This window comes from Rana temporaria, chromosome 11 (assembly GCF_905171775.1).
Source record: "Rana temporaria chromosome 11, aRanTem1.1, whole genome shotgun sequence".
NCBI classification, from domain to species: Eukaryota; Metazoa; Chordata; class Amphibia; order Anura; family Ranidae; genus Rana; species Rana temporaria.
The window spans coordinates 162,243,520-162,264,387 of NC_053499.1; the positions used below are offsets into that span (position 1 = coordinate 162,243,520).

A 20,868-nucleotide genomic window follows, 5' to 3' on the forward strand; every position below is an offset into this window, starting at 1 on the left:
GAAGTGAGTGTGGGGAATGAAGTGCATGAGGTAACTGAAGGGAGTGTAGGGAATGAAGTGCATGAGGTAATTGAAGTGAGTGTGGGGAATGAAGTGCAGGAGGTGATTGAACTGATTGAAGTGTATAAAGTGCATGAGGTAATTGAAGGGAGTGTGGGGAATGAAGTGCATGAGGTAATTAAAGTGAACACCTTAATTACAATAAGAAAATACTTTCCAGAAATGAGGGTGGCTCTGTCAGTAGTACAGGAAGCAGAAGTGCTCTCACATGTGGAATTCTGGGACAGCTGACTGGCCCATGGAGCTCATTATCCGAGGTGTCAGGGGCAGCTGACCGACATATGAGGCTCTTTATAAGGAACATCGATCTCAAGGTGTGCTGTACACTGATTGGCCAGCGCTGTTCAGGCGGAACGATGAGTCGCCTTTCTTGTTTCCGGGGGACGGGTGCAGCGACGGACCTTCCCCCAATCACAGGCAGAAGGTGAGCGCTGGTAGGATAATACACAGACAGTACGGCTGTAGAAGCTTTGCTCAGAGGAGGGATGGAGGATCGCTGTGTGAGGGGCTGGACGGGCGGGTGGAAGATGTATTGCAATGTCAGCACAGAGCTGGAGGGGGGCTCAGTTCTGGGGACCAGGCTGGTCAGTGGGGGAGGGGTGTATAGATAGGGCTGAGGAGGAATAGATCTTCCATGTTTTCTTCCAGTCTCCTCTGTTTACAGAACACACTGACCTTCTATAGGATGGAAATACACTTCTTCTACAAGGTGCAAAGGTCATACCAGGGTCAGAAATCACCTGTGTCACAGCGCCTCCTCCTTGCCAAAGTGTAATTGTAATCACTGTGTCTCATACACTTTATTACCAAAAGTATTAGGACGCTGTGTCTCGTAGGTTCCTCATTGATGTGTGTCGGGTATGGAGAGTCCTGTGTCTCGTAGGTTCCTCAGTGATGGGAGTCGGGTATGGAGAGTCCCGTGTCTCGTAGGTTCCTCAGTGATGTGAGTCGGGTATGGAGAGTCCCGTGTCTCGTAGGTTCCTCATTGATGTGAGTCGGGTATGGAGAGTCCCGTATCTCGTAGGTTCCTCAGTGATGTGAGTCGGGTATGGAGAGTCCCGTGTCTCGTAGGTTCCTCATTGATGTGAGTCGGGTATGGAGAGTCCTGTGTCGGGTATGGAGAGCCCCGTGTCTCGTAGGTTCCTCAGTCATGTGAGTCGGGTATGGAGAGCCCTGTGTCTCGTAGGTTCCTCATTAATGTGAGTCGGGTATGGAGAGCCCTGTGTCTCGTAGGTTCCTCATTAATGTGAGTCGGGTATGGAGAGCCCCGTGTCTCGTAGGTTCCTCAGTGATGAGAGTCGGGTATGGAGAGTCCTGTGTCTCGTAGGTTCCTCAGTGATGTGAGTCGGGTATGGAGAGTCCCATGTCTCGTAGGTTCCTCATTGATGTGAGTCGGGTATGGAGAGTCCCGTGTCTCGTAGGTTCCTCATTGATGTGAGTCGGGTATGGAGAGTTCTGTGTCTCGTAGGTTCCTCATTGATGTGAGTCGGGTATGGAGAGTCCTGTGTCTCGTAGGTTCCTCATTGATGTGAGTCGGGTATGGAGAGCCCTGTGTCTTGTAGGTTCCTCAGTGATGTGAGTCGGGTATGGAAAGCCCTGTGTCTTGTAGGTTCCTCAGTGATGTGAGTCGGGTATGGAGAGACCTGTGTCTCGTAGGTTCCTCAGTGATGAGAGTCCTGTGTCTTGTAGGTTCCTCAGTGATGTGAGTCGGGTATGGAGAGCCCTGTGTCTCGTAGGTTCCTCATTGATGTGAGTCGGGTATGGAGAGTCCCATGTCTCGTAGGTTCCTCATTGATGTGAGTCGGGTATGGAGAGTCCCGTGTCTCGTAGGTTCCTCAGTGATGTGAGTCGGGTATGGAAAGCCCTGTGTCTCGTAGGTTCCTCATTGATGTGAGTCGGGTATGGAGAGTCCCGTGTCGTGTAGGTTCCTCATTGATGTGAGTCGGGTATGGAGAGCCCCGTGTCTCGTAGGTTCCTCATTGATGTGAGTCGGGTATGGAGAGTCCTGTGTCTCGTAGGTTCCTCAGTGATGTGAGTCGGGTATGGAGAGTCCCGTGTCTCGTAGGTTCCTCATTGATGTGTGTCGGGTATGGAGAGTCCCGTGTCTCGTAGGTTCCTCATTGATGTGTGTCGGGTATGGAGAGTCCCGTGTCTCGTAGGTTCCTCATTGATGTGAGTCGGGTATGGAGAGTCCCGTGTCTCGTAGGTCCCTCAGTGATGAGAGTCCTGTGTCTTGTAGGTTCCTCATTGATGTGTGTCGGGTATGGAGAGTCCTGTGTCTCATTGATGTGAATCGGGTATGGAGAGTCCTGTGTCTCGTAGGTTCCTCATTGATGCGAGTCGTGTATGGAGAGCCCTGTGTCTCGTAGGTTCCTCAGTGATGTGAGTCGGGTATGGAGAGTCCTGTGTCTCGTAAGTCCCTCAGTGATGAGAGTCCTGTGTCTTGTAGGTTCCTCATTGATGTGTGTCGGGTATGGAGAGTCCTGTGTCTCATTGATGTGAATCGGGTATGGAGAGTCCTGTGTCTCGTAGGTTCCTCATTGATGCGAGTCGTGTATGGAGAGCCCTGTGTCTCGTAGGTTCCTCAGTGATGTGAGTCGGGTATGGAGAGTCCTGTGTCTCGTAGGTTCCTCATTGATGCGAGTCGGGTATGGAGAGTCCTGTGTCTCGTAGGTTCCTCAGTGATGTGAGTCGGGTATGGAGAGTCCCGTGTCTCGTAGGTTCCTCAGTGATGAGAGTCCCGTGTCTCGTAGGTTCCTCAGTGATGTGAGTCGGGTATGGAGAGTCCTGTGTCTCATTGATGTGAATCGGGTATGGAGAGTCCCGTGTCTCGTAGGTTCCTCATTGATGTGAGTCGTGTATGGAGAGCCCTGTGTCTCGTAGGTTCCTCAGTGATGTGAGTCGGGTATGGAGAGTCCTGTGTCTTGTAGGTTCCTCATTGATGTGTGTCGGGTATGGAGAGTCCCGTGTCTCGTAGGTTCCTCAGTGATGTGAGTCGGGTATGGAGAGTCCCGTGTCTCGTAGGTTCCTCAGTGATGAGAGTCCCGTGTCTCGTAGGTTCCTCATTGATGTGAGTCGGGTATAGAGAGTCCCGTGTCTCGTAGGTTCCTCATTGATGTGTGTCGGGTATGGAGAGTCCTGTGTCTTGTAGGTTCCTCATTGATGTGTGTCGGGTATGGAGAGTCCCGTGTCTCGTAGGTTCCTCAGTGATGTGGGTCGGGTATGGAGAGTCCTGTGTCTCATTGATGTGAATCGGGTATGGAGAGTCCCGTGTCTCGTAGGTTCCTCATTGATGTGAGTCGTGTATGGAGAGCCCTGTGTCTCGTGGGATCATCCAGATATCTTTATTTTTCAACTGGTGATTCCCTGTAATGTAAAGGCCATTCTAGTGGCTGATTAGCTGCTGGATTGCTTTTACAGACAGCGGGAGGGACGTGTACATTTTTAAAGCGTCGCCTACGGAGATTTCTAAGTACTATAGTTTGTCACCATTCCATGAGCGTGACATATTGGGTATCCATTTACTTGGCGTAACATCTATTTTAGTTTTATATATTGTATTTTTTTTTTCTTCTTGCATTAAAATTTATTAAAAATGATTCTCGTTTATTTTTTTTATCTTAATGTTTTTTGTTTTATTATTAAAAAAAAAAAGGTAATGCTTAAACGTGAATAAAAGTCCAGCTAAAGCCCAATGGTAGGAGTCAGTTCATATAAAGGTAAAAATCTCGTAGGGATGACTTGATTGAAGAAAAAAACTGATAAAACATCAATCCAAACATCGACTGTTAAATTTATTTAATTGCCCGCTCACCTCCAACAATGACCCCAAGGGGCAAACAAGGCTCCTCGGATAAGGAATCCTGCTGATGGATCTGTAAAGGCATCCAGGTCTCAGGCGAAGATGTGGAACTACGTCCAAAACTTGCCATCGAAACATCTTGGGTAATTCCATATACAGTGGAACCTCGGATTGCGAGGAAAGCGGTTAATTAACGTTTCGCAATAAGAGCACCGTATTTAAAAAAAATTGCGTTGTCTAGCAAAACGAGCACGATTCAGGCCAAAGCGGTGTGCAGTACCGCTTTTGGTCTGATGTGGGGGGGGCGCCGAGCAGAGCCGAACGCCGCAGTTCGGAAAGGCCTGAGGACGGCACGGCAGACCTCAGGAACAAAGTCATTCCGAGGTCAGCCGAGCTGTCCTCTGGCCTTTTCGGCTGTTTCCGAGGCTCTCCGGTGCCCCCCCATGCCTCTGGCCGCATGCGGTATTGCATCCCATTTTAAGTCCATGCGGATGAATTATTTTTGTTTCTATTGACTTCAATGGGGAAACTCGCTTTAATATGCGAGTGCTTTGGATTACGAGCATTCTCCTGGAACGGATTATACTCGTAATCCGAGGTTCCACTGTATAGAGGAAACCGCTCGCTCCGACCGTACACACGGTCGGAATTTCCATCAAGAAAAGTCCGATGTGAGCTTTTGTTTGGAAATTCCGACCGTGTGTAGGCTCCATTGGACTTTTCCCGTCGGAATTTCCGCCAACAAAAATTGGAAAACTGGTTCTCAAATTTTCAGACGGAAAAAATTCCGATCGTGTGTAGCAATTCCAACATGCAAAATGCATGCTCGGAAACAATTCAACGCATGCTTGGAAGCCTTGAACTTCATTTTCTGGGCTCGTCGTAGTGTTGTACGTCACCGCGTTCTTGGAGGTCGAAAGTTCAGAGACCGTGTGTATGCAAGCCAAGCTTGAGCGCACTTCCGTTTGGAAAAACGTTTTTTCCGACGGAAAATCCGATCGTGTGAACGGGGCATAAGGGTAAAAACGAGGGTTGTCCCGATACCACTTTTTTAGGACTGAGTACAAGTACCGATCCTTTTTTTTAATGTACTCGCCGATACCGAATACCGATACTTTTTTTTTTTTTTTTTTTTAAATGCAGCCCCCCAAACTGCAGCCATGTCTCCCCCCCCAAACTGCAGCCATGTCTCCCCCCCCAAACTGCAGCCATGTCTCCCCCCCCCCCAAACTGCAGCCATGTCTCCCCCCCAAACTGCAGCCATGGCCCCCCCCCCAAACTGCAGCCATGTCTCCCCCCCCAAACTGCAGCCATGTCTCCCCCCCCAAACTGCAGCCATGTCTCCCCCCCAAACTGCAGCCATGTCTCCCCCCCCAAACTGCAGCCATGTCTCCCCCCCCAAACTGCAGCCATGTCTCCCCCCCCCCCAAACTGCAGCCATGTCTCCCCCCCAAACTGCAGCCATGTCTCCCCCCCCAAACTGCAGCCATGTCTCCCCCCCCAAACTGCAGCCATGTCTCCCCCCCCAAACTGCAGCCATGTCTCCCCCCCCAAACTGCAGCCATGTCTCCCCCCCCCCCCAAACTGCAGCCATGTCTTCCCCCCCCCCCCCCCCAAACTGCAGCCATGTCTCCCCCCCCCCCCCAAACTGCAGCCATGTCTCCCCCCCCCAAACTGCACCGGTGTGTCTCCCTAAATTGGCTTTGTGTGGGTCTCCCCCGCCGTCTAGTTGTTCGGCGCTCAGGGAACATAACAGCTTTCATTTGAATAGCTGTATGTTCCCCGCCGCACGTCGTCATAGCCCCTCCCTCTTGTCCGGGCACTTTGATAGACATATCACCCGTCCAATCCTGGGACGGGTGATCTATCAAAGTGCACGGACAAGGGGGAGGGGCTATGACGACGCGCGGCGGGGAACATACAGCTATTCAAATGAAAGCTGTTATGTTCCCTGAGCGCCGAACAACTAGACAGCGGCAGCAGTTCTCCTACAGTGGTATGTTATACATACCCGAGGACTGCTCTGCTCTCCGCCCCCTCAGTCTCCTCTCCGACCGCTCTCCGCCCCCACTCGCATCGGTATCGGGACAACCCTAGTAAAAACCGCAGTAAAAAGCAATGGGAGAAGTGACGCACTTGCCTCCTCACCGCACTTCAGTAAAACAGCACCGGAACTGACATCACAAGGCTCCAACCGACGCGTTGCATCACTGGTCACGTGACTTCCCTGAGGACATCGCTGGAGAGAGATGGGGCTCAGGTAAGTAATTGTGGGGCCCGGGGGATTCCGGGTGATGGTGGGGGAGGCTGCTACACACAGAAGGGTTTTTATCTTTATGCACCTTCTGCCTTTACAATTGCTTTTAAAGTGTAATTTTTTCACACAAAAAAAAAAAAAATGCCGTTGCACAACTACTGTGTGACATAACAAATTGCAATGACCACCATTTTATTCTCTAGGGCCTCTGCAAAACAATCTTGTATAAGGTTTGGGGTTCTGAGTAAATTTCTAGCAAAAAAAAATACAGATTTTTTACATGTAGGAGAGACACATCAAAATTGGGGAAGGCGATAATGTTACTAACGGTAGAAATGGAACAACAAAGACACAAATAGGTAGATTCAGGTACATTGGCTTATAGTTACGTCGGCGTAGAGTAGCCTGTTTAGGCTACGCCGCCGTAAATTAGCTAGGCTACTATTGATTCTCAATAGACTTACCTGCTAATTTACGGCGGCGTAGCCTAAAACGAGCGGGCGTAAGGGCGCCTAATTCAAATGGGTTGGGGGGGGGGGGGGGCGTGTTTCATGGTAATGAGGCTTGACCTCACGTTTTTGACGTTTTTTTGTTACTGCGCATGCGCCGGGCGCCTACATTTCCCAGTGCGCATTGCGGCTAAGTACGCCGTACGGGCCTATTGATTTCGACGTGGACGTAAACTACGTAAATCCCGATTCGCGGACGACTTACGCAAACGACGTAAAAAAAAATTCGAACCTCGCGGCGGCCATACTTTAACATTGTTATTCCACCTCATAGGGCGTACGTTCGGGAATCGACGTAGAAACTCATTTACATATTCTACGCCGGCCGCAATGGAAGGGCCACCTACTGGCCATCCGAAAAATTGCAATCTTAGATATGTTTAAGCGTATCTCTGTTTGAGCATACGCTTAAACATACGGCGGCGTAGATTCAGAGTTAGGCCGGCTTATCTGTAGATAAGCCGGCCTAACTCTTTCTGAATCTACCTAAAAGTCAGGCCTCGTACACACGGCCGAGGAACTCGACGTGCCAAACACGTCGAGTTCCTCGGCGAGTTCAGCCCTGAAGCCGCCGAGGAGCTCGGCGGGCCGAGAGCTCCCATAGAACAAAGAGAAAATAGAGAACATGTTCTCTATTTTCTCGACGAGTTCCTCGGCGGCTCCATCGGGCCGAAAGTGTACAGACGACAGAGTTTCTCGGCAGAATCCGGCTCTGACCGAGTTTCTCGCCGAATTCTGCCGAGAAACTCTGTCGTGTGTACGAGGCCTAACTCTTGGGTGAACTGTAATATAAAGTAACTCTTGGCTTTGACCATTTATAATACAAAGTAACTCTTGGCTTTGATTGGAATGATACAAAGTAACTCTTGGCTTTGATTGGAATGATACAAAGTAACTCTTGACTTTGTTATTTGCAGTTCGGATGGATCCTCCGGCTGGAATCGCACAGCGTCTTCCCTAACAGAGGAAATGGTTCTGCTTTTAAGACCTGGCACTGCAAGCCTTCGGATCTGCTGTGCGTTCCGCTGATAAGTGGGGCGATGGCTGCTGGGTGTCGCCTCTTATTACGCCGGCTCGGCCTCTGCTACCGCCGCACGCTTTTCTGCTCTCTTTACACCGGCGTTTCAAGCCCTCCCCAGTCCTGGGCACCGGTCTTTTATAAGGCTCCAAAATACGGCAATAGAACTGCTTTGGTGGACCAACATGGGCAGCACAGTTACCAGGATCTGTACCGCAGGAGCTGTGCCCTGTCCAGACAGATAACTTCTTTGTTGGGCGATCCGCGCAACGACGCCCGCCCCGAACGAGTCTCTTTCCTTTGCCCCAATGACTCCTCCTATGTGGTGAGCCAGTGGGCAGCTTGGATGAGTGGCGCCATTGCTGTCCCCCTGTATAAGAATCACCCGCCCTCTGAGCTGGAGTACATCTTGCAGGATTCCCAGAGCGCTCTGGTGCTGGCAGAGAACACCTATACGGATGTTATGGCGCCTCTGGCTGAGAAGCTGGGCATCGCAAGACTTACCGTGCCGGATAGACAGTCAGGCGAGGTCATGGAGGAGAACGCACCTGAGTTTGGCCTGGACTGGAACGAGAGGGGAGCCATGATTGTATACACCAGCGGGACCACAGGAAGACCGAAGGGGGTGCTCAGCACTCACCACAATCTGAGCGCCATGGTAAGAACAACAAAACACATGAAGATGATGTTACATTAGGGGGGGGGGGGGGGGGTACAGGAAAGGACTTGCTGCTCCAACTAATGGCAACCTTGCATAACTTACTCTTATATGGAGGGGGTGAGTCATAAAAGGGCCTGGAGGTGTGGCTCTGTGTAAATCCAGGAAGTGAACAGGCAGCAGCTTCCGCTGCCCACAGTTAAAATGGCTGCAGCTAGACTCCGTGGAGGGAGTTTTCTGCAGCATATTTGCAAAGTATAGAATTTTTTTTTTTTAATTTCGTTATTTCAGGTACTTGTATATCGCCGTCAATTTACGCAGCACTTTACCTAAACATTGTACATTCACATCAGTCCCTGCCCTCAAGGAGCTTACACTTTAAGGTCCCTAAGACACATACTAGGAACAATTTTAGACAGGATCCAATTAACCTACCAGCATGTCTTTGGAGGGTGGGAGGAAACCAGATTACCCGGAGGAAACTCACACAGGCACAGGGAGGACATGCAAACTCCAGGCAGGTAGTGTCGTGTGTGTATATATAAAATAATATGAAAAGTGGTTGGAGGGAAGCTTCAAAGATGTTTTTATTACAAATTATGTTAGCAGACTGCAGTTCCTCTTTAAAATTAGAAGTCCATCCGAACACTAAAATCCCGGCATCTACAGACATCTAACACTAACCTATCTAGCCCTGTAAAGAAGAAGGCCCGGATTCACAAAGACTTACGCCGACGTATCTAATGATATGCCGCGTAAGTCCACGGATGCGCCGTCGTATCTCTGCGCTTGATTCTGCAAAGGAGATACGCCTGAATTTCGGCTCCATCCGACCGACATAAGTCTCCTACGCCGTCGGATCTTGGGCGCATATTTACACTGGCCGCTAGGGGCGCTTTGCCATTGATTTACGGGTCGAATATGTAAATTACCTAGATACGCCGATTCGCAAACGTACTTGCGTCCGTCGCAGTAAGCTACGCCGTTTATGTAAGGCGTAAAGATAAACCACCAAATAGCAGGTGTAAGTCATGTTAGGGTATGGACGTCGGAACTGCCGTCGGATTTTACGTCGTTTGCGTAAGTCGTATGTGAATGGGGCTGGGAGTAGGCTACGTTCACGTCTTATGAATTGAGCCGGCGTATCTTAGGGAGTAAATTCGACGTGATTCTGAACATGCGCCGTTCGTTCGGCGCTTCATTTACATGGAGTCACGCTTCATTTTAATACAACACGCCCACTACCTGCCTACTTTGAATTAGGCGGGCTTACGCCCGGCCCATTTACGCTACGCTGCCGTAACTTAGGGAGCAAGTGCTTTGTGAATACTGGTCTTGCCTCTCTGTTACGTCGGCGTAGCGCATATGAGCTGCGCTACGCTGGCACAAATATACGCCGCTCTACCTGAATCCGGCTATTAATCGGTAGAAGCTCTGCAGAGGACACAGCCGACTGCGATATCGCTCCTCCAGCGGTGGAAGCTCTGCAGGGGACACAGCCAACTGTTCTGACCAATCAGAATTGCTCTGATCTGTCCTGAAAGCGCTGCACAGAGAAGAGGAGGGAAGAGAGAGAATTTCAGATTTCCGGACAGCTGCATCGGCCATAAAGGCAGTGACAGCTCATCACCCGTGGAGGTAAGTACAGCGGGGACCAGGGGGTGAGGTAGGTGTACGGTGTTCACCTTTTTACATTTTTTTCCTGAAATGTGAACTTACACTGTAAAGGTCCTTCTATATTCTCTGTGAGCCTGAATGGGGCCTCTGATATCCGGGAGAGCGCCATGCGTTTCCAGTAGTATTGGACGTAGCGGTGAAATGACAAAGGCCGGGGTGGAAGGGTCAGACCACTAACATTTCCTTACACCCTCCATACAGGTAACGGCTCTGATAAAGGAGTGGGCGTGGAATAGAACCGATCGCATCCTGCACGTGCTGCCCCTTCACCATGTTCACGGCGTGGTCAACAAGCTGCTTTGTCCCCTGTGGGTCGGCGCCACGTGTGTCATGCTCCCCGCGTTCTGCCCGCAAAAGGTAGAAAAATCTTCCGACTTTTAAGGTTTTTACAAATTGAAGGGAATTTGACGATCGTCTTGTATTCATTGACTTCACTGCTCCGCCTTGTTCTTCATCTTGGCAAAAACATTGGGGTAGATTCAAAGAGCAATTGCGTCTGCGTAACCATAGTTACGCAGCGCAATTGCTTACTTGCGCCGGCGTTACGAATGCTCCTGATTCAGGAACCTCATTACGCCGACTGCAGCCTAAGAAATGACTGGCATAAGGCTCCTTATGCCCGCATATCTTAGGCTGCATTCTTACGCAGGCCGCTAGGTGGCGTTCCCGTTGTGGTCAGCGTATAGTATGCAAATTGCATACTAACGCCGATTCACAACCCTACGCAAGCCCTGCGTACGCAGTTTACGTCGTTTGCGTACGTCGGTTTTTGCGTAAGGCTGCCCCTGCTATTAGCCAATAGCCAATGCTACGTATACCCGTCGTTCCCGCGTCGCAAAATTTGAAATTTATGTCGTTTGCGTAAGTAATTTGTGAATGGCGCTGGACGCCATTCACGTTCACTTTGAAGCAAATGACGTCCTTGCGACGTCATTTACCGCAATGCACGTCGGGAAAGTTTCCCGACGGAGCATGCGCACTACGCTTGGCGCGGGAACGCGCCTATTTAAATGATCCACGCCCCCTACGGGATCATTTAAATTGCGCGCGCTTACGCCGGGCATTTTGCCGGAGCGCCCACGCAATTTTTTTTTTTTTTTTTTTAAATAAAACATTTAGAAGAGTATGTATTGGCCTAAACTGTGGAATTTTGTTATATATATATATATTTGGGGGATATTTATTATAGCAAAAAGTAAAAAAAAAAAAAAAAAATTTTTTTTTTTTTTTTCAAACTTGTCGCTCCTATTTTTGTTTACAGCGCAAAAAATAAAAACCGCAGAGGTGATCAATTACCACCAAAAGAAAACTCTATTTGGGGGGAAAAGGACGCCAATTTTCTTTGGGAGCCACGTCGCACGAATCAAGAGGTTGTCAGGCGGTTTTGGTGTCTCTCTCAGTATAGCGCGGTTCTATCTGTAATGATTTCGGGAGAATTGTTCTGGCGCGGCGGTGTGAGGAGGAGGGGGGGGGGGGGTAACTATAAATGGCTCACGGGGAATATAAAGCCCGGAGTACAAGATCAGAGGGCGTCTGTGTGCAAGGACTGAAGGAGATTCACCTTTAATCAGTGCGCTCTCCTTTTCCCTGTGAAGGCTTCTCCTCATGGCGCAGTGCTGGGGGGGGGGGGCTCTGTCAGGTCCTGTTAGGAATCACATACATCAGCTGAGTGTGGGGGAGGGGGGGTAGTAGAAAGTCCTCTGAATGCAGGAAGCCGACTCGGTAAGTGTTCACATTTGTCCACTTCCCGTACAGGTGACACCACCGGAGCCGCTGATGGGTGTCTTTTTTCCTTAACCCTTTCAACACCGGGCACTTTTCCCTCCTTCCTGCCCAGGACAATTTTCAGCTTTCAGCGCTGTTTCACTTTGAATGACAATTGCGCGGTCATGTGACACTGTACACATATGACATTTTTATTATTATCGTCACATAAATGGAGCTTTCTTTTGGCGGTATTTGATCACCACTGAGCCCCGAATTCCCGTTCACGACTCCGTTTTTTTATTTTTTGTGATATTAACGTAAAAAAGAGCAGAAATTAAATATATATATAAAAAAAGAGAAGAAATAAAAAAAAAAGATTATTTATATATATATATATATATATATATATATATATATATATATATATATATATATATATATATATATATATACACACACACAATATATATATATATTGTGTGTGTGTGTGTGTGTGTGTGTGTGTGTGTATATATATATATATATTTTTTTTTTATACATTTAATTTCTGCTTCTTTTTTTATATATTATATTTTCTGTTTTAAAATAAATCCCAATAAAATCGAATTTTGTCATAAATTTAAGCCAAAATGTATTCTGCTACATGTCTTTGGTAAAAAAAAAATCTTGTTAAGTGTATAATGATTGGTTTGTGTGATCACGCACAGGTGTACGCAGATGATCGTGTGCAGATGATCATTGGGACTTGTGATTTTACTGGGACATATGTGGGGGACAGGTATTTTTACTGTGTGGGGACATGTGTGTGGGGACACTGGACTGGTGATCAGTGTGTAAAAATCGGCTCATATTCACTGATCACCGGCCGGCTGCAGAGATCAGCTCTCCTCTCCTCACTGACAACTTCCATGTCAGGAGAGCCGATTGCCTCTCTATTTTACATCTCATGATGGCTGTGATTGGACACAGCCGTCATGTGATCAGGAGGGCCAATCACAAATCCCTCCTCCTGATCGTTGATGCGCCGTGTCCTGGTGACACGAGTGCATCAGCATCGCGCCGCTGCGTGGGCACGTGCGCGATCCCCCTCCTTCTGAGGGATGTTCCTGAACGTCCCCTCAGGAGGAAGTGCCCGGCCGTCTATATATATATATATATAGTGGCCGGGTGGGAGGTGGATAAGACTTGCCTATAGGCAGTGTAAATATTTACATTACATGATGCAGCCAGTGACATCATTGGCGCATGGGTGCTCACGGGTGCCGTTCCTTTAGAGCCCTGTGCCATTACTGGTGGCTCCTGCTCACATGCCTGGGAGTGACATCATTGCGGCTCTGGCCAATCACAGAGCCAAAGCCCGCAGACCCTGGAAGCAAGACAGGTGAAGATGGAAGCGGCTGCAGCGCTGACATCACAGCGATGGAACAGCTTAGTTTTAAGGTAAGTTTCACATAATGTGCTAGTATGCAATGCATACTAGCACATTATGACTGTACCTTACAGGGGTATACAGCTTCTTTAAAGTGTGTGTGAAAGTTATTTTGGTGGCTGTATCCGTCGCCTACAGATCAGCCATTCCACCCAAAGCCTTCTTTTTTAATGAAAGATGGCGATTACATGTTTGCAGTGGGGGATGTGAAAGCTCTTCATTAGGGAAAGGGGGAGGGGGAGCATATAGGAGACATCGCTGGCAATGGCCACCGGCGATAACCGTTGCGTTCACCCACCTTAGCTGATTGACTCTCCAAGGCCGGGGATGTCTCGTGCGGCTGGGCACAGCCTGCAGTCACGCCAGCATTCCCCCGGTCCGAACGGCGCCCAGAATATCTCCGATGTCTGGAGATGCCTTCAGGCTAATCTCCAGAAGCCAATGAATGTTTATTTGTTTAAAATGTATTCTAGCTGAACCCCAGGCCGATATACATAAAAAAAATGATCAACTCAACTCCTTTTTTTTATTTATTTTTTGATACATCATTAAAGTGATACAAAAACACACATAATTTACATCCTCCCTTCTATCACTGTATGGCAAGGGTGGCCAAACTTTTTTCAAAGAGGGCCAGATGTGATGAAGTGAACATGCGTGAGGGCCGAACATTTTGCTGACATTCTTTGAACCATTAAAATTTGGTCTAAGTGTGTTTGCCCGAGCACTAATACACGGCCCAACAAGAATTCTCTTGCCTTTGTGGTTGTGTGTGGTGAAGAGATGAGCTCAGACGTATTATTTGGATATACCGTATTTATTGGCGTATAACACGCACCTTAACGTTAGGAGGGAAGTTTCAAGAAAAAAATGTTAATAAAGAACTGTGAAGAAAAATAAGGGTCATTGCCCATGAATGCAGCCTTGCCATTGCCATGAATGCAGCCTTGCCATTGCCATGAATGCAGCCTCTCCATTGCCGTGAATGCAGCCTGATCGATGCCCATCTGCAGCCTCGGAGGGGAGGCGGGACGAGCGCCAACAGATTACATACAGGGGAATCTCCTGTTTACACAGCAGCCTCTTTAATACAATGTCCCGCCTCCTATGATAGACAGAGGAGTTGTCCAATGGCAGCACAGGAGACGAGACTTCCTATTACAGATGCCGCAGAGTGAACAGGAGATTCTCCTGTATGTACCGTATTTATCGTGGTATAACGTGCTCCCGCGTATACCGCGCACCCCTAAAGATGCCCCGAATCCTGGGGAAAAAAAGTTTGTTTTGTACTTACAGTTTTGGTGTCTTGCGCAGCGTCCATCGGCGGCCTCGTCGGGTCCGGCGTCCTTCTGCGACTTCGGGTGTCCTCTTCGGCGGGTCCAGCGTCCTTCTGCAGCTTCGGGTGTCCTTCTGCGGCGGGTCCGGTGTCCTCTTCAGCGGGTCCGGCGTCCTTCTGCGGCGTCTTCGCGTCCTCCTTGCTCGTTTCCCGCGCCGAGTTTGAATACTGCGCCGACATATACAGAGCGCAGTACACTCGTGTATTGTCGGCAATGCTCGGCTACCCGCGCTGACGTCCTATACGTCCAGGACGTGACCGCGGAAGGAGCCGAGACTGCCCGACTATACCCGAGTGTACTGCGCTCGGTATATGTCGCAGTATTCAAACTCGGCGCGGGAAAGCGGGTATCGGCGTATACCGCGCACCCACGATTTTGCCCTGATTTTCAGGGCAAAAAAGTGCGCGGTATACGCCGATAAATACGGTAATTTGACAGCACTCATTCCCCGCCCCTTCCTGTCCCCTCCGAGGCAGCACCGTTAAATACAGTATATATCCAAATTACCAGGGGGGCCATATTAAACTGGAACGGGGGCCGCAATTGGCCCCCGGGCCGGACTTTGGACATGCCTGCTGTATGGGGACGACGGCGCTGTAATTATTTTAATAAAAAAAAAAAACATCTAATGCACGGGTTGAATTTCGAAAGAATTTTCTTTCGAAAATCATATCTAAGAATTTTCGTTCGTATTTCGCACCATTAGTGGGCTGCAGAAAAGACCGATTTCCGTGCGGCCATCGATTTATGCCGCGTACACACGACCGTTTTTTTGGGTTCTAAAAAAATGACGTTTTTTTTTTCAACCCGATCATTAAAACCGCCTTGCCTACACACGATCGTGAAAAAAAAAAAATGCTCTAGCAAAGCGCGGTGATGTACAACACGTACGGCGGCACTATAAAGGGGAAGTTCCACCCTTTGGGCTGCTTTAGCTGATTCCGTGTTAGTAAAAGATGATTCGCGCTTTTCTGCCTGCTACAGCGTGATGAATGTGCTTACTCCATTACGAACGCTAGTTTTACCAGAACGAACGCTCCCGTCTCATAACTTGCTTCTGAGCGTGCGCGGATTTTTCACGTCGTTAAAGCCCACACACGACCATTTTTTTACAACCTTAAAAACGACAACGTTAAAAACGTTGTGAAAAAATAGAGCGTGTTCGACATTTTTAATGCCCATTTTTTTAGATTGTGAAAAATGCTCTGAAGCCCACACACCATCGTTTTTAACCACTTCAGCCCCGGACCATATTGCTGCTCAGTGACCGGGCCACTTTTTGCGATTCGGCACTGCGTCGCTTTAGCGCGACGTGGCTCCCAAACAAAATTGGAGCCCTTTTTTTCCCCACAAATAGAGCTTTCTTTTGGTGGTATTTGATCACCTCTGCGGTTTTTAGTTTTTGCGCTATAAACAAAAATAGAGCGACAATTTTGAAAAAAAATAATATTTTTTTACTTTTTGCTATAATAAATCTCCCCCAAAAATATATAAAAAATACTTTTTTTCCCCTCAGTTTAGGCCGATACGTATTCTTCTACATATTTTTAGTAAAAAAAATCGCAATAAGCGTTTATTGATTGATTTGCGCAAAAGTTATAGCGTTTACAAAATAGGGGGTATTTTTATGGCATTTTTATTAATATTTTTTTTTACTAGTATTTGCGGCGATCAGCGTTTTTTCCGGGTACTGCGACATTATGGCGGACACTTCGGACACTTTTGACACATTTTTGATCGGTGCTATAAAAATGCATTGGATTACTATAAAAATGCCACTGGCAGTGAAGGGGTTAACACTAGGGGGCGGGGAAGGGGTTAAGTATGTTCCCTGGGTGTGTTCTAACTGTAGGGGGGGTGGCCTCACTAGGGGAAATGACTGATCGCTGTTCATACATTGTATGAACAGAGGATCAGCATTTCCCCCCCTGACAGGACCGGGAGCTGTGTGTTTACACACACAGCTCCCGGTCCCCGCTCTTTAACGAGAGATCGTGTGTGCCCGGCGGCGATCGCGCCCACCGGGCACACGCCCCTAGTGGCCTGCGCGAGAGCCGACGTTACACTGCATTCAAACTACAACGCTGTGTATTTTGCCGCGACAAATTGCGGCGTTTTGTCCCGCGATTTGCCGCGGTAAAATACGCAGCGGAACATACACAGGAGGGGTGATCAACATTGTCGGCTATGGCCGAACGCCGAAAGCCGCCTGAAAAAAAGGTCCGGGACTTGTTTTGGGCTTCAGGCGTTTCGGCGTTCGGCGTGGGGATGTGAACCATCTCCATAGCCGACAATGTAAACTCACCCCTCCAGCGTATCAGGGGCTGCTGCGGCGTCGCGCTTCAGGCGTATATACGCCTAGGTGTGAATGGGCAATTATACTACAGGGTTCTCGCGCAGGGGAGCCGACTTGCCGCCGTAAAACGACGGTGGGCGGTCGGCAAGCAGTTAGAGTGACGCAGTGCTGTAACACAAAAAATGGCCTGGTCACGAAGGTGGGGGGGGGGGGGAACCTTCCAGAGCTGAAGTGGTTAATAAACGTTCCAGAGAGCTGTATGTTGTGTTATAATACTATCCACATGTTTAGTATCCTGGAATGACCGACCCTTCTTGTCCTCCATCCAGGTATGGGAACACTTTCTCAGCACAGAAGTTCCCTCCATCAACGTCTTCATGGCTGTTCCCACCATCTACAGTAAACTGATCGAATACTACGATTGCCATTTCACTCAGCCGCACGTTAAAGACTTCATACGAGCCGTCTGCCGGGAGAAGATCAGGTATGATGATGGCTTCAACCCAGAGTGACCCGAGCAGCACTGGACCTGATGTATGGAGGAGGAGCTGCTCCCATTACATACAGCAAGATATGTGTTCCCCAGTATACCACAGATATAGGATTGTTGCCTGTGTAGGGCTATAGTTATAGGGCCAGATTCTCAGAAGAGTTACAACGGAGTATCTCGAAACACCGTCGTATCTGTTTTTTGACCCGCGTATCTATGCGAGTGATTCCTAGAATCATTTTCGCATAGATACGCTGTAGATCCGACAGGTGTAAGTCACTTACACTGTCGGATCTTAAATGTAATTTGCCGCCGGCCGCTAGGTGGCGTTTACGTTCAGGTCTCATTTGTTTATGCAAATGAGCCTGATACGCCGATTCCCGAACGAAATCGCGTCGCGTAACTGTCGTTTGCGTAAGCGTAAGGTTACCCCTGCTATATGAGGGGTAACCTTACGCCAGTCCGACGTATGCCATGTTGAGAATGTTGTCGGGTCCGCGTCGTCTTTTTCCCGTCGGGTACGTCGTTTTCGTAAGTCGTTCTTGAATACGACTTTACGTCAATGACGCACACGTCTGCGTCATTGACGTTTTCCGTCGAGAACTGGAGCATGCGCACTGGGTTATTTTTAGCCCGGCGCATGCGCAGTTCGATCGGCACGGGGGCGCGCTTAATTTTAAATATAAGCCGCCCCCTTTGAATTACGCGGGGATACGCCGGGCCTTTTACACTACGCCGCCGCAAACTACGGAGCAAGTGCTTGAGGAATATGGCACTTGCTCCAGTAAGTTGCGGCGGCGTAGTGTAAATGGCTTACGCTACGCCGCGGGAAAACTACGAGAATCTGGCCCATAGTTAGATTCCAGGAATTCGGGTTACTTTGTAAAAACTGTAGTCGCACCATGAGTTAAATCTTACGGGGTGCCTGCCGCCTCATAAACATATCCTTTATTATTCACATCTGACCAGGGCCGATCCTAGGGTCACAGGCGCCTGGGTGCAGAAATATTTTTGCGCCCCCCACATGGGCGTGGTCATTTTTACTAACCCCTCCCCTTTACAAATGTTTCTATGGCAATGACTCAACCACAGAGATGCCCCCCCACAAAGTCTTCATTACCCTGGGATCCTTACATGATCTCTTAACAATAAACAAAATACAGGAAGAGAAGCAGAGTACTTTATTGGGACCTGAAGGGGGGGCCTCTCTGATGGACACAAAGAGGGCTTCTGTTAGAGAGTCTGTTAGAAAAAGCCCCCAGACATACTGCAGACATGATACAGGAGATGGTCAGAGACTGCAGACATGATACAGGAGATGGTCAGAGACCACAGACGTAGTACAGGAGACGGTCAGAGACTGCAGACGTAGTACAGGAGACGGTCAGAAACGGCAGAAATGATGCAGGAGATGGTCAGAGACCACAGACATGGTACAGGAGATGATCAGAGACTGCAGACATGATACAGGAGATGGTCAGAGACCACAGACGTAGTACAGGAGATGGTCAGAGACCGCAGACGTAGTACAGGAGATGGTCAGAGACTGCAGACGTAGTACAGGAGATGGTCAGAGACTGCAGACGTAGTACAGGAGATGGTCAGAGACTGCAGACGTAGTACAGGAGATGGTCAGAGACTGCAGACGCAGTACAAGAGATGGTCAGAGATTGCATAGTAAAGGAGATGGTCAGAGACTACAGACATACAGAGACACATCAGTTCTGGACAGACACACACCTATGCTTAGAACACTAGTTCTGGACGGACACAAACAAGGAGAGAAGGAGGGAGGGGAGAATTCTGCCCCTTCGGCGCCCCCACCTCTGCAGGCGCCTGGGTGCAAAGCACCCTGTGCACCCTGCCTAGGATCGGCCCTGCATCTGACAGGTTTATTGTGCTCCAGGACAATAACTTCTGGAGCTCTGACACTGCTCACTGTGGTCTCAGTTCCTTCAAGAGCAGAGTCGCTGGAACTGTGCCTGCCCCTCTCTCCTCCTTCTGCCCATTCACAGAAGTCTTTGTATTATGTGAAAATGCAAAGGCTTCTGTGAATGGGCAGAGGAGGGGAAGGCATGGCTGCTGTGTGTGCTTCTCTCCTCACACAGTGTATCCTCCCAAGAATGAAATAAACCTGTCACATATAAGTAAGATGATTTATAAACCTGTCACATATAAGAACTGCGTTTCCCCGAAAATAAGCCCGGGTCTTATATTAATTTTGGCAACAAAAGACACAGTAGGGCTTATTTTCGGGGTAGGTCTTACCATGTAATGTGCCGTCTTCTGGATTATAGGATTTTACAAGCATTTTAAACTAGGGCTTATTTTCGTAAGGCTTATATTGCAGCCCTCCTGGGAAATAACGCTAGGTCTTATTTTTAGGGTAGGTATTATTTTCAGAAAAAGACGGTAATAGATGTATAGACCTGTCACATATAAGTAATAGGTGACATTGCACCTCGTTGGACTTGAATGCTATTGTGCTTGAAGCCTTGCATTTATGAAATTCAGTTTTATGTCTGCAGCCCAAAGCCAATAACAGACCATCCAATATCCATGGATTGTCTGGGGAACAAGTGTCCATGCCGTTGTCCTGTGATCAGATTAGGCCTGCGTATCAAAAAAAACCATTGTAAATTTAGGCTTTAAAGAGACCCTGTCACCACCCCATGCCTGCCAACATAAACCTAGGTAATCATTGTCCTTGCATGCCCGAAAGTCTTGCCTAGGGTTGTTTTTTTTTGAAGAAGCAATAGATTATATTCAGGATGAACTGGCTGCCAACTTACTGATTGGCTTAATGCTTTGTGGTAACTTTAAATAAAACTTTGTGAAATCTTCTGATTTCCTCCCCATCAGGTTAATGGTGTCGGGTTCCTCGGCTCTGCCTGCGCCGGTTCTGGAACGATGGCGGGAGATCACAGGTCACACACTTCTGGAGAGATACGGAATGACAGAAATTGGCATGGCTTTAACCAACCCACTAAATGGACCGAGGGTGCCAGGTAAGTTGCACACCTGGTAGCTGCCGAGGTGTTTTGTGACATATAAAATGCAGTTCAGGCTGCAATCTTCTCCTCCTCTCCGGTGCTGTCCCCTGTAGACTTAGTAGGAGATTTACTAAAACTGGAGCACTCAGAATCTGCTTCAGCTGTGCATGGTACCCATAGGTTCTAACTTCAACGTGTTTAGTTAAAGTGGAGTTCCACCCTAAAGTGGAACTTCCGCTCACCTGATTCCTCCCCCCTCCGGTTCCACAATTGGCAGCTTTTGGGGGGGAAGGGGTACAGGATACCTATCTTTTGACAGGTATCCTTTGCCACTTCCAGGAGTCCGAGCCAAGGTTTGTGATGTCACTGTGGCTCGTGATGTCACCGCAGGACTCCTCCACACTGCCGCGTACCCTCGCCCCCACAATGGGATTTATAGATGGATGGCCAGGGTTTGCTGGGATTGATGGGTGGATGGCCGGGCTTTGCTGGGATTTATAGGTGGATGGCCGGGGTTTGCTGGGATTGATAGGTGGATGGCCGGGCTTTGCTGGGATTGATGGGTGGATGGCCGGGGCTTTGCTGGGATTGATGGGTGGATGGCCGGGGCTTTGCTGGGATTGATGGGTGGATGG

The 20,868-nt window shown here is 48.8% G+C and overlaps 1 protein-coding gene across 1 annotated transcript in view; it reads left to right on the forward strand.

Annotated features, from left to right (window-relative positions):
• The first annotated feature begins 376 nt into the window (after positions 1–376).
• The window catches only part of ACSF3 (acyl-CoA synthetase family member 3), a 37,309-nt gene continuing 16,817 nt past the window's right edge, over positions 377–20,868 (forward strand). Inside the window, exons 1-5 of the mRNA XM_040329613.1 lie at positions 377–484; positions 7,546–8,304; positions 10,183–10,338; positions 17,080–17,234; positions 20,103–20,248. Coding sequence (XP_040185547.1) covers positions 7,669–8,304; positions 10,183–10,338; positions 17,080–17,234; positions 20,103–20,248 — 1,093 coding nt within the window. The 5' untranslated portion in view covers positions 377–484; positions 7,546–7,668. The remainder of the gene's footprint in view (positions 485–7,545; positions 8,305–10,182; positions 10,339–17,079; positions 17,235–20,102; positions 20,249–20,868) is intronic.